We start from the raw sequence: 13,909 nt of genomic DNA on the forward strand, positions 1-13,909 counted from the left end.
TATGAGATAGATAGATATGAGATAGATAGATATGAGATAGATAGATATGATATAGATAGATAGAAAGATATGAGACAGATAGATATGTGATATATAGATATGAGATAGATAGATAGATAGATAGATAGATATGAGATAGAAAGATCCCCCCCCCCCCCCCCTTAGATTTTTCCATCATCCTAATTCACTTTGGTAGATAATTCTCTTTGCTCCATCCAGGAATTGGACATTTTTTATAAACCCTAATGCTGTCCCAGTGTTGTGTTTACTGCCGGGCACGCAGGGGTTAATTTGCCATGTGTCTCTATGTCAAGCCTCTACTTTCCCTTAAATTTGAAGAATTTGGTTCAGCAGGGCAATAAAACCCTGCCGGGGCAGAATTACGGGGGGGAGATGAGCCCTCTCCTCTGTCCCAGTACAGACAATGTATCTTTAAAAAAAATAAAAACTCTGCATCTGCAAATCCCATTAGATGCGGCTATAAGGTTACTGATGATTAATAGTAGCCCTGGTTTGCTTTGGTTGGAGGGATGCAATGTGTGGTGTTAACCCCTCCCTCCCCTCTCTCATATTTCACTTCACAAACTTGTCACTCTCTCTCCCTCTCTCTCTCTCTCCCTCCGCATAGTATTTAAACAGTGGATCTGCCCCCCTCCGGGTAATACAGTACAACACAGCTTTTAGGCACAATAGTATCCCCAGCCTGTCAGTCTGGCCGGCACACGTGTACGGTGAGGATGCTTGTGTTTTCTCAATGAAGTGAACTAGGTCTCCGACGGTTTTCTCAGAAGTTACAGAAGAAGAAGAAACTTCAGAATTTTTTATTTTTATTTTAATCGGAGGGGGACGCTATCGAGCCGGACGTTTGCAGCGACCGACCCGACGACTTTACCCATGGATCCGTCAGCAAGTAGCTGTATGAGAAGCGGCCACTCGGGTGCCCCGCTCTGGGGGTGCATGCGAAACCCGCAGGGAGACCTGAACGCCGCGTCGCCCTTGCACCCTTACCAGCAAGTCTCTTTCTTCCATCAGAAGCCGGACTATGCGGGGTACCCCGATTTCTCGGCGTCGTGCTTGGCGACGGCGCCCCACAGCTTCCCCCGGGAGGAGAGGCTGTACGCCGAGCAGCATCACACCTTTCACCACTCGGACTGGCACTTTCCGGCCGCCGAAGTCCGGCGACGGCTCAACCCTGAATTGGGCTTGAGTTCGGGGGAAATGGAGAGCAGCAGCCCCAATTTGGTGGACGGCTCAGGGTGCATCAATGAAGAATACGGGGTGTCCGGCAATACGTCTCAAGAAGCGGAGAAGAAGAGTCTAAAGCGGAAAAAAGACGCGGCAGGTAAGAGGGGACAGTTACGGTCCTTGGGTTTCGACCTTTGTTTCTTGTATTGGAAGCGATTGTTTTATATAACGATGCCATTTAGATATGTGACGTATTGATAAGTATTGATCAGCAATTGTCCATTTAACACAGTGGGCCGCAAACTGCGGCCCTCCAGATGTTGCAAAACTACAACTCCCAACATGCCCAGACAGATGTTGCAAAACTACAACTCCCAGCATGCCTGGACAGCCATTGGCTATGCTATAACGTTGCCGTTTAGGTACATCCCCTCTCGATACATATATTGATAAGCAATTGTCCATTTAACATGGTGGGCCGCAAACTGTGGCCCTCCAGATGTTGCAAAACTACAACTCCCAGCATGCCCAGACAGATGTTGCAAAACTACAACTTCCAGCATGCCCGGACAGCCATTGGCTATGATATAGCGATCCCATTTAGGTATCGATTGATACATATTGATAAGCAATTATCCATTTAACACGGTGGGCCTCAAACTGCAGCCCTCCAGATGTTGCAAAACTACAACTCCCAGCATGCCTGGACAGCTGTTGGCTATGATATAGTGATGCCATTTGGTTACAGGACCTATTGATATGTATTGATAAGCAATTGTCATTTAACATGGTGGGCCGCAAACTGTGGCCCTCCAGATGTTGAAAAACTACAACTCCCAGCATTCCCAGACAGATGTTGCAAAACTACAACTTCCAGCATGCCCGGACAGCTGTTGGCTGTGATATAGCGATGCCATTAAGGTACTTGACCTATTGATACATATTGATAAGCAATTGTCCATTTAACACAGTGGACCGCAAACTGCGGCCCTTCAGATGTTGCAAAACTACAACTCCCACAATGCCCAGACAGATGTTGCAAAACTACAACTTCCAGCATGCCCAGACAGATGTTGCAAAACTACAACTCCCAGCATGCCCGGACAGCTGTTGGCTATGATATAGCGATGCCATTTAGGTATCGACTGATACATATTGATAAGGAATTATTCATTTAAAACAGTGGGCCTCAAACTGCAGCCCTCCAAATGTTGCAAAACTACAACTCCCAGCATGCCTGGACAGCTGTTGGCTATGATATATACCGATGCCATTTAGGTACTCGACCGATTGATACATATTGATAAGCAATTGTCCATTTAACACGGTGGGCCGCAAACTGCAGCCCTCCAGGAGTTGCAAAACTACAACTCCCAGCATGCCCGGACAGCCGTTGGCTGTCCGGGAATGCTGGGAGTTGTAGTTTTGCAACACCTGCAGGGCTGCCATTTGGAGACCACTCATCTATCAGACCAATAGTTCACCTCGTAAAGGAACGTTTCGGTGATACATGTGTATCCAAGAATGTTGATGGTTACATACATCATATAAGGAAAACATACACTTCTATATACTAATATAGACTGCAGACCGTACTACATTAGCCAAAGTTTGCGCCAATCCCCCAGTCACCTATAAAAAATACTTCCAATAACTGGCACACAGCGAATTAAACTCTTCTTCGTTTGATGTTCGGTCCGTAAAAAAAAAAAACAGGTAACGTGTTGAAAAACATCAGATTTAATCAAAAAGAATTTACAGTAAACATCCATTAACACAGGTGACTCGTCCAATCAACATAAACAATTCATTAAAAATAAAATTCAAATTAATAATAATAAGTATAAACTAACGCGTTTCGGACCAATTAAGGAAATTTGATGAAAAACAGAATGCTGAATCCGACGTGTTTCCCGGTTGCAGCACATCTCACCTGCGCATTGCTTCATCCGCTTATAACTTATCATAACCTTTTATGTTGACGCAGACACGTTACATCCGTTGCAAGAAAGATATTGTTTCCATCTACAACCCTACGGAGATTTTCTAACCTTGTAAAATCTGTCACATTGTATTTTCTATACTGGAATGTTATACGAGGATCGGACCCTTCGTTGAACTGTCAATAGGGTTAAAGTTTTGAAAAAAGGATTCCAAAAATCGCAATGTTCCCATTGCTCAATTCTTGTTTGTTGAGTGAAGTTTTACTAGAAAATTATTCTGTAAAAAAAAAAAGAAAAAAAAAGAACTATAAATAAAAATAAAATAATAATAAAAATAATAATAAAAAATTAATATATATATATATATGTGTGTGTGTGTGTGTACATGTATATATATATATATGTGTGTGTGTATATATATATATGTATATGTGTGTGTGTGTATATATATATATATATATATATATATATGTATATGTGTGTGTGTGTGTGTGTGTGTGTGTATATATATATATATATATATATATATATATATATAATATACATAATATAATGTAATAAATATATAGATAGTATTTGTTTTATTTTATTATATATATATATATATATATATATATATATATATATAATTATTATTATTATTTTATTTAGTTAGTTAGTTAAAGGGGTATTCCAGGCAAAAACTTTTTTATATATATCAACTGGCTCCGGAAAGTTAAACAGATTTGTAAATTACTTCTATTAAAAAATCTTAATCCTTCCAATAGTTATTAGCTTCTGAAGTTTTCTGTCTAACTGCTCAATGATGATGTCACATCCTGGGAGCTGTGCATGATGGGAGAATATCCCCATAGGAACTGCACAGCTCCTGGGACGTGAGTCATCAGAGAGCAGTTAGACAGAAAACAGCAACTCAACTTCAGAAGCTAATAACTATTGGAAGGATTAAGATTTTTTAATCGAAGTAATTTACAAATCTGTTTAACTTTCCGGAGCTAGTTGATATATATAAAAAAAAGTTTTGGCCTGGAATACCCCTTTAATTAGTCAAAATGAAGGTCAGATTGGTCAAATTATAATAACATTTTTAAACCACTATTAATCATAATGCTGCGATGGACTATGTGTGACATCATCACAGGATGAAATTCTACTGTATTACTATGCATGCAGTACCGTATTACCGTATCAGTACATAGGACCACTGAGCGTATAACAGTCCCGTATTACTATAGGACAAGTCTGTAGCAGTATCTATGACCACTGTATGACTGTATTATACTAATACCTGAGTTTTAATAGACATCTTTATTGTCTATTGAGTGTGTAATGCTACTAAGGATGTTATTAGGAGGTAAGGGGGGGCCTAGTGTCATCCTTAAAAACAGATACTGTCTATTATAAGGTAATGAGTTCCACCGCTAAAAATCGCTGATGGTTTGTTACGTAAGGTGGGCAACCTGCGATGAACCTAGAATAGCGTCCATACACAGGGGCCCTGTGCTTATTTTTTCTATATATATATATGTTTTAGTTTTGCAACATCTGGAGGTCCGCAGGTTGTAGACCACTGTCCTAGACTTTACATTGCACGGATCCCTCAACATACGATGGTTTCAACAAACGATGGTCCATTTGGAACGGATTACCTTCGTATGTTGAGGAACCACTGTGTATATATATATATATATATATATATATATATATATATATATATATATACACACATAATGTAGAAATAATATAATAATAATAATAATAATTATAATAAATAATAATATAAATAACAATATAAATAATAATAATAAATAAATAATACATTAAAATATATATATATATATATTTTATGTATTATTTATTTATTACTATTATTTATATTGTTATTTATATTATTATTTATTATAATTTTTTTATTATTTTTATAATAATTATTATATTATTTCTACATTATGTGTGTGTATATATGTTGAGGGATCTGTGCAATCTAAAGTATAGGACAGTGGTCTACAACCTGCGGACCTCCAGATGTTGCAAAACTACAACACCCAGCATGCCCGGACAGCCGTTGGCTGTCCGGGCATGCTGGGTGTTGTAGTTTTGCAAAATCTGGAGGTCCGCAGGTTTTAGACCACTGTTAGAGGAAGTTATACTCACGTGTCCCCGCCGCTCCGGACCGTCACCGCTGCCCTGGATGTCGCCTTCCATCACTGTCGCCGCGTCCCCGGGGTGTCCCTGACGCTCTGGCAAGGCCTCTGCTTCCCCGGCATCCGCGCTCTCCGCTGCCGCCATCACGTTGTTACGCACGCCGCTCCTATTGGATGACAGGACGGCGCGCGCAGCGACGATGACGACGATGGAGAGCGCCGACGATGCAGGGGATCCTGAAGAGGACGCGCCGGAGCCCCGAGGACAGGTAAGTGATCGTCAGCGGATCACACGGGGCACCGTAAATGGCTATCCGGTGGTAGCTGAAGCAGTCTGCACTGCCGGATAGCCGTTTATGCGATGGCCCCGACATACAAAAGCTTCGTATGTTGATGCTGCCCCTGAGAGGCCATCGTATGTTGAAATGATCGTATGTTGGGGCCATCGTAGGTCGAGGGGTCACCATATATATATATATATATATATATATATATATATATATATATATATATCAAAACAAGTGCACCTCCAGCTGTTGCAAAACTACAACTCCCAGCATGTCCGGGCATGCTGGGAGTTGTCGTTATTCAACAGCTGGAGGCACATGGGTCGGGAAACTCTGTTCAATATACCGCTACAAAATATCGCTAATGCAAAATGTTACGATATATTATGAAGCCACCATCACAGTTCATTCCAGAACACCTTAGTAGTATATACTATATTGAAGTTCAATAGAAATACATGGTACATTTCTGGAGAGTAATAATATTACCCGTTATGGATACTAGATTTATGGGTATAGAACATTGATCCAGGGGTTTATTCTGATTTAACTATATTATTTATTTTATTATTATTTTTATTATTATTATTTTTATTTATTTTATTTATTTACTTATATATTTATTTATTTCTTTATTTTATTTTTTTATTTACTTATGTTTTTATTTATTTATTTTATTTATTTTATTTTTTTATTTTATTTTTTTATTTATTTACTTATGTATTTATTTATTTATTTTTTTTATTTTTTTATTTACTTATGTATTTATTTATTTATTTATTTTATTTATTTATTTACTTATGTATTTATTTATTTATTCTATATTTGAAGTCAGGAAGACATTTTTTTTCCACCCTGGTATGGGGCAATTGGCATCAGCCTCATACGGCTTTTTATTTTTAATATTTATTTTTGCCTTCTTCTGGATCAACACAGTAGAGATACAATATAGGTTGAACCTGATGGACGCTGGTCTTCAATAGGATGAACTCTGTAACAATGTAACAAGAATATGAATTATGTAACAATATACCATTTCCTCCCATCATCATGGCTGGTAGTGGTAATCTCCACCCAAAAAAAAAGAATTAGAAGAACAAGAGAGGCGCTAAACGTGTTAACCCCTAACATGCTGGCATGAGCACAACACCTATATGTACTTTACAGGTATAAAACGGTGCTGCCGGCATCCAATCAAATCCTCAGAAGAGCGACCCCAGAACTACCGGAGAAAAATGGTTCAACCCCCCCGGCTTAAACTTTACTGGTAACTCATTCTGAATCAGATAAACATAATCAATTATTTTCTTGATAAAACCACACGGGCAACGCGTTTCAAAAGGAAGATCCCCTGAGGAAGAAAAGGGTCTCCCTTCCGAAATCTGTTTAATAGTTTATTAGTCTTATTATTTTATGTATCGGTTACTGTTGCGCCAGTATTGCACCATTTTCTCCGGTGGGTCTTGAGTCACTCAGCGTTCTTATCGTAGGGAACTTTTGGCATTACTATGGATTCTATCACTTTACGTATATATGGAGTAAACTTATGATGTATGACATGCAGTGTATGCAAAGTGTGCACGTAAGAGCACATGGGACGTGTATGTATATACTGTATATATCCCCAAATATATCTCCCTGGGATTCTATTAATATATATATACCTATAATAATTCTTTAGACTCTATAGCAGTGGTCTTCAACCTGCGGACCTCCAGATGTTGCAAAACTACAACTCCCAGCATGCCCGGACAGCCATCGGCCTCTATAGCTTGGAGGAAAGAGAAGACAGAAGGGATATGGTAGAAACTTTTATAGACATAAAGGGAATCAACATGATAAAGGAGGAGAGGAGGTTTATATAGGAGAAAAACTACCACAAGAGGACATGGTGTTATATATAGAGGACATGGTGTTATATATAGAGGACATAGTGTTATATATAGAGGACATAGTGTTATATAGAGGACAAGGTGTTATATATAGAGGACATAGTATTATATATAGAGGATATAGTGTTATATATAGAGGACAAGGTGTTATATATATAGAGGACATAGTGTTATATATAGAGGACATAGTGTTATATATAGAGGACATGGTGTTATATATAGAGGACATAGTGTTATATATAGAGGACATAGTGTTATATAGAGGACAAGGTGTTATATATAGAGGACATAGTATTATATATAGAGGACATAGTATTATATATAGAGGATAAAGTGTTATATATAGAGGACAAGGTGCTATATATATAGAGGACATAGTGTTATATATAGAGGACATAGTATTATATATAGAGGATAAAGTGTTATATATAGAGGACAAGGTGTTATATATAGAGGATATAGTGTTATATAGAGGACATAGTGTTATATATAGAGGGGGGAGGTTTCTGCAGTAATATCAAGAGTAGTGGATATATGGAATAGCCTTCCTGCAGAAGTGGTTAGACATAAGGCTATCCTTCATATAAGATAGGGATAGGTATAAGGCTATCCTTCATATAAGATAGAGATAGGCACAAGGCTACCCTTCATATAAGATAGGGATAGGCATAAGGTTATACTTCATATAAGATAGGGATAGGCATAAGGCTATCCTTCATATAAGATAGGGATAGGCATAAGGCTATCCTTCATATAAGATAGGGATAGGCATAAGGATATCTTTCATATAAGATAGGGATAGGCATAAGGTTATACTTCATATAAGATAGAGATAGGCATAAGGTTATACTTCATATAAGATAGGGATAGGCATAAGACTATCCTTCATATAAGATAGGGATAGGCATAAGGCTATCCTTCATATAAGATAGGGATAGATATAAGGCTATCCTTCATATAAGATAGGGATAGGCATAAGGCTATCCTTCATATAAGATAGGGATAGGCATAAGGCTATCCTTCATATAAGATAGGGATAGGCATAAGGCTATCCTTCATATAAGATAGGGATAGGCATAAGGCTACCCTTCATATAAGATAGGGATAGGCATAAGGTTATCCTTCATATAAGATAGGGATAGATATAAGGCTATCCTTCATATAAGATAGGGATAGGCATAAGGCTACCCTTCATATAAGATAGGGATAGGCATAAGGATATCTTTCATATAAGATAGGGATAGGCATAAGGCTATCCTTCATATAAGATAGGGATAGGCATAAGGCTATTCTTCATATAAGATACAGAAGGGAACAGCTGGAAAGAGGGCAGCCTGGCAGGGCTGACCTCTGGACCAGGGGAAAAATCTGACTATTTGGCTCAAAAGGCGCATTCCCGGAGACTTCAGATCTGTATATCAATGCCTTCTTTAATGGGTTAAGAATGGCAGTTTACAGCATGGACAACACATTTCAAAGGTTACACCTTCTTCTTCAGGTGGAATACCTCCTGACAGTTCAATACTTCTGCAAACGCTAATCAGTGTTGTGCCTGCCCGCATACCACAAAAAGGTGAGCAAAATATCCCTATATCCTAACCTGTATCCCATATTATCTGGGAATAACTGCACTACCAGCGCCACTTCTGCATTTTTTCTCCCTCTCTCGCTTCATATAAGATAGAGATAGGCACAAGGCTATCCTTCATATAAGACAGGGATAGGCATAAGGCTATTCTTCATATAAGATAGGGATAGGTATAAGGCTATCCTTCATATAAGACAGGGATAGGCATAAGGCTATTCTTCATATAAGATAGGGATAGGTATAAGGCTATCCTCCATATAAGATAGGGATAGGCATAAGACTTTCCTTCATATAACATAGGGATAGGGATAAGGCTATCCTTCATATAAGATAGGGATAGGCATAAGGCTATCCTTCATATAAGATAGAGATAGACATAAGGCTATCCTTCATATAAGATAGGGATAGGCATAAGGCTATCCTTCATATAAGATGGAGATAGGCATAAGGCTGTTCTTCATATAAGATAGGGATAGGTATAAGACTTTCCTTCATATAAGATAGGGATAGGCATAAGGATATCCTTCATATAAGATAGGGATAGGCATAAGGCTAGCTTTCATATAAGATAGGGATAGGCATAAGGCTATCCTTCATATAAGATAGAGATAGGCATACGAATATCCCTCATATAAGATAGAGATAGGTATAAGACTTTCCTTCATATAAGATAGGGATAGACATAAGGCTATCCTTCATATAAGATAGATATAGACATAAGGCTATCCTTCATATAAGATAGGGATAGGCATAAGGCTATCCTTCATATAAGATAGGGATAGGCATAAGGCTATCCTTCATATAAGATAGGGATATGCATAAGGCTATCCTTCATATAAGATAGGGATAGGTATAAGGCTATCCTTCATATAAGATAGGGATAGACATAAGGCTATCCTTCATATAAGATAGGGATAGGCATAAGGCTATCCTTCATATAAGATAGGGATAGACATAAGGCTATCCCTCATATAAGATAGAGATAGGCATAAGGCTATCCTTCATATAAGATAGGGATAGGCATAAGGCTATCCTCCATATAAGATAGGGATAGGCATAAGGCTAGCTTTCATATAAGATATGGTCAGGGTTTATTGATAGTATTCAGAATATTGGGCAGACCAGATGGGCTGAATGTTTTTTATCACACATTCTATGTTTCTATACATGATTATGTAGACTGTGTATATATATATATATATATATATATATATATATATATATATATACTATGTGCATATTAATGCAAATAAAGAAACAAAACCTCTCTAAACCTTTCTAACCAAAGGCTGTCCGGGCATGCTGAAAATTGTAGTTGTGCAACAGCTGGAGGCACCCTGGTTGGGAAACACATTATATTACATTATATGAAGACGAGAATTCAGACTCATTGCTGCACAAGGGTTCACCTGTCCGTGACGCCATCATTGATAACACATTATCCTCCCTACAGGCTCAGGTCCAATACTGTGACTTACTGAACCACCCACAGTCACATTTCAGCTGCAGACCCCAGGTTGCTGTAAATCTGTCTGTAGCCTGTAGTCTGAGTTTATTTATGAACCAAACCCAAAAATCATCTTCTCTATGTATAAAAAATGTTTTTAGAGGTTCCCAGATGCCTTTATAGTAGAGGAAGATGTATTTGCACCACAAAAGCCTGAACAAAGCTTAAAGGGGTACTCCACTGAAAAACATTTTGTTTTAAATCAACTGGTGACAGAAGGTTAAACAAATTTGTAAATTACTTCTGTTTAAAAATCTTAACCCTTCCAGTACTTATCAGCTGCTGTATGATCCACATGAAGTTCTTTTCTTTTTGAATTTCCTTTATGTCTGACCACAGGGCTCTCTGCTGACACCTCTGTCCAAGTCAGGAACTGCCCAGAGAAGAAGCACATCCCCATATCATGCCTCTCCTGCTCTGGCCAGTTCCTAAAATGGACAGAGGTGTCAGCAGAGAGCATTGTGGTCAGACATAAAGGAAATTTAAAAAGAAAAGAACTTCCTGTGGAGCATACAGCAGCTGATAAGTACAGGCAGGATTAAAAAATTTTTAATAGATGTCATTTACAAATCTGTTCAACTTTCTGGCATCAGTTGATTTTCCAGGGGAGTACCCTTTTAAAGAAGCTGATAACAGAGAGCATTAAAAGGGATACTCCGGTGAAAAACTTTTTTTTTCTTTTTTTAATCAACTGGTGCCAGAACATTAAACAGATTTGTAAATTACTTTTATTTACAAAATCTTAATCCTTCCAGTACTTATCAGCTGCTGAATACTACAGAGGAAATTCTTTTCTTTTTGAATTTCTTTTCTGTCAGACCAAAGTGCTCTCTGCTGCCCCCTATATCAGGAACTGTCCAATTCCAATTCCTAAAATGGACAGAGGTGCCAGCAGAGAGCACTGTGGTCAGACAGAAAGGAAATTTAAAAAGAAAAGAACTTCCTCTGTAGCATAGTAGCATACAGCAGCTGATAAGTACTGGAAGGATTAAATATAAGTAATTAAAAAATCTGCTAAACGTTCTGGCACCAGTTGATTTAAGAAAAAAATGTTTTTCACCAGAGTACCCCTTTAAAGCAGCAGATTTCAATGTAAACTAAATGACTGAACACACATCTGCAGCTTCAAATCCTGCGCATCAAATATACAAAGGATACTGTTCTTGTGAATAGACCATAAATACAAAAGGGAATTCATAGTCCAGTGCTATGTTCTGCCCTCCATTATATTCTTCATGGCAATAATGCAAACTCCCTAAGCACAGGATGGATAGATAGATAAATAGATATGTAGATAGATAGATACGAGATAGATAGATAGATATGAGATAGATAGATATGAGATAGATATGAGATAGATAGATATGAGATAGATATGAGATAGATAGATAGATAGATAGATATGAGATAGATAGATAGATAGATAGATAGATATGAGATAGATAGATATGAGATAGATAGATGGATGGATAGATAGATAAATAGATATGTAGATAGATAGATAGATAGATAGATAGATAGATAGATAGATAGATAGATAGCACAGGATGGATAGATAGATAAATAGATATGTAGATAGATAGATAGATAGATAGATAGATAGATGGATAGATAGATAGATATGAGATAGATAGATAGATAGATAGATATGAGATAGATAGATGGATGGATAGATAGATAAATAGATATGTAGATAGATAGATATGAGATAGATAGGAGATAGATAGATAGGAGATAGATAAATAGGAGATAGATAGATAGATAGATAGATAGATAGATATGAGATAGATAGATAGATAGATAGATAGATAGATAGATAGATAGATAGATAGCACAGGATGGATAGATAGATAAATAGATATGTAGATAGATAGATATGAGATAGATAGATATGAGATAGATAGATAAATAGATATGTAGATAGATAGATAGATAGATAGCACAGGGTGGATAGATAGATAAATAGATATGTAGATAGATAGATAGATGGATAGATAGATGGATAGATAGATAGATAGATAGATAGATAGATATGAGATAGATAGATGGATGGATAGATAGATAAATAGATATGTAGATAGATAGATAGGAGATAGATAGATAGATAGATAGATAGGAGATAGATAAATAGGAGATAGATAGATAGATAGATATGAGATAGATAGATAGATAGATAGATGGATAGATAGATAGATAGATAGATAGATAGATAGATAGATAGATAGATGGATAGATAGATAGATAGATAGATATGAGATAGATAGATAGATATGAGATAGATAGATGGATGGATAGATAGATAAATAGATATGTAGATAGATAGATATGAGATAGATAGGAGATAGATAGATAGATATGAGATAGATAGATAGATAGATAGATAGGAGATAGATAAATAGGAGCTAGATAGATAGATAGATTGTGTATTCATAATGGCACATTAATCAGTACTGGCCTATGAGCCATTTGAAACAGGAATATATATATATTGGATGTTGTTGCTACATTGTGACATTGTGAAGATTTTTTGCACTTTTTTTACTGTATAAGGGAATGTTCATATGTAGTAAATATGTTTCAGAATGTATCATAGACTTACTAACATAAAATCTGCAGCATATATATCCTGTGTAAACATGTCCATTTATTTACCTCCCCTTTGCTGTATTTTTACAATATATTGTTGCACCTCCATCTACAATAAATGTGTAATATCTGCAATATCATCTGCTTTCATTTGCTGCAGGTTTGTTGGAGATTTTCTGAATATTTAGGATGTATTCACATGTGGCAGATAAGTTGCAGCAATTTCTGCCATTGTCCTTATTCATTAGATATATTCCCATTCAGAAAGCGTGAACTGCTTTTGGGGGACCCCCTCCCCTGGCCCCCTTTGGGTTTGGCCCAATAATCGTCTTGCAGTAGAGAAAGTGACATTGGTTTAACTGGGAGCCGACATAATGTTCTCTGGATTTTCTTTATTACACTTGGTAAATCACAGATTACCATTAACAGGCGGCCGCAGCTCCCAGTCACATATGGTTCTTAATGGGACTTAGTGAGTAAAGCTCCATTAGTGGGGAGGTGTTATACCGCACATAGTGCTCAGCACGTCATATGGACATATAATGTATGGGCACATACTAGACCCACCATATATACAAAGGAAGGAGGGTTTATTCCCTTGTAAAGACGTGAACGTCAGCATAGAAATATCTTCTGTGTTACGGAATAAGGAGGAATAATAGTGAGCGACCTAATATATACAGGTTCTGCTTCCTTAGTAAAACCAGAAACTATAAGATCTTATTAGGAGCCGCGGTAAATGTTCCTCTTCTCTGTCTCCATCTTAGAAGCCAAGTT

The 13,909-nt window shown here is 37.3% G+C and overlaps 1 protein-coding gene across 1 annotated transcript in view; it reads left to right on the forward strand.

Moving 5' to 3' along the window:
- The first annotated feature begins 683 nt into the window (after positions 1 to 683).
- Positions 684 to 13,909, forward strand: part of MEOX1 (mesenchyme homeobox 1) — a 69,138-nt gene continuing 55,912 nt past the window's right edge. The window contains exon 1 of the mRNA XM_056548223.1: positions 684 to 1,342. Within this exon, the coding sequence (XP_056404198.1) occupies positions 895 to 1,342 (448 nt within the window). The 5' untranslated portion in view covers positions 684 to 894. The remainder of the gene's footprint in view (positions 1,343 to 13,909) is intronic.

The sequence above is a fragment of the Hyla sarda genome, chromosome 12, assembly GCF_029499605.1.
Source record: "Hyla sarda isolate aHylSar1 chromosome 12, aHylSar1.hap1, whole genome shotgun sequence".
NCBI classification, from domain to species: domain Eukaryota; kingdom Metazoa; phylum Chordata; class Amphibia; order Anura; family Hylidae; genus Hyla; species Hyla sarda.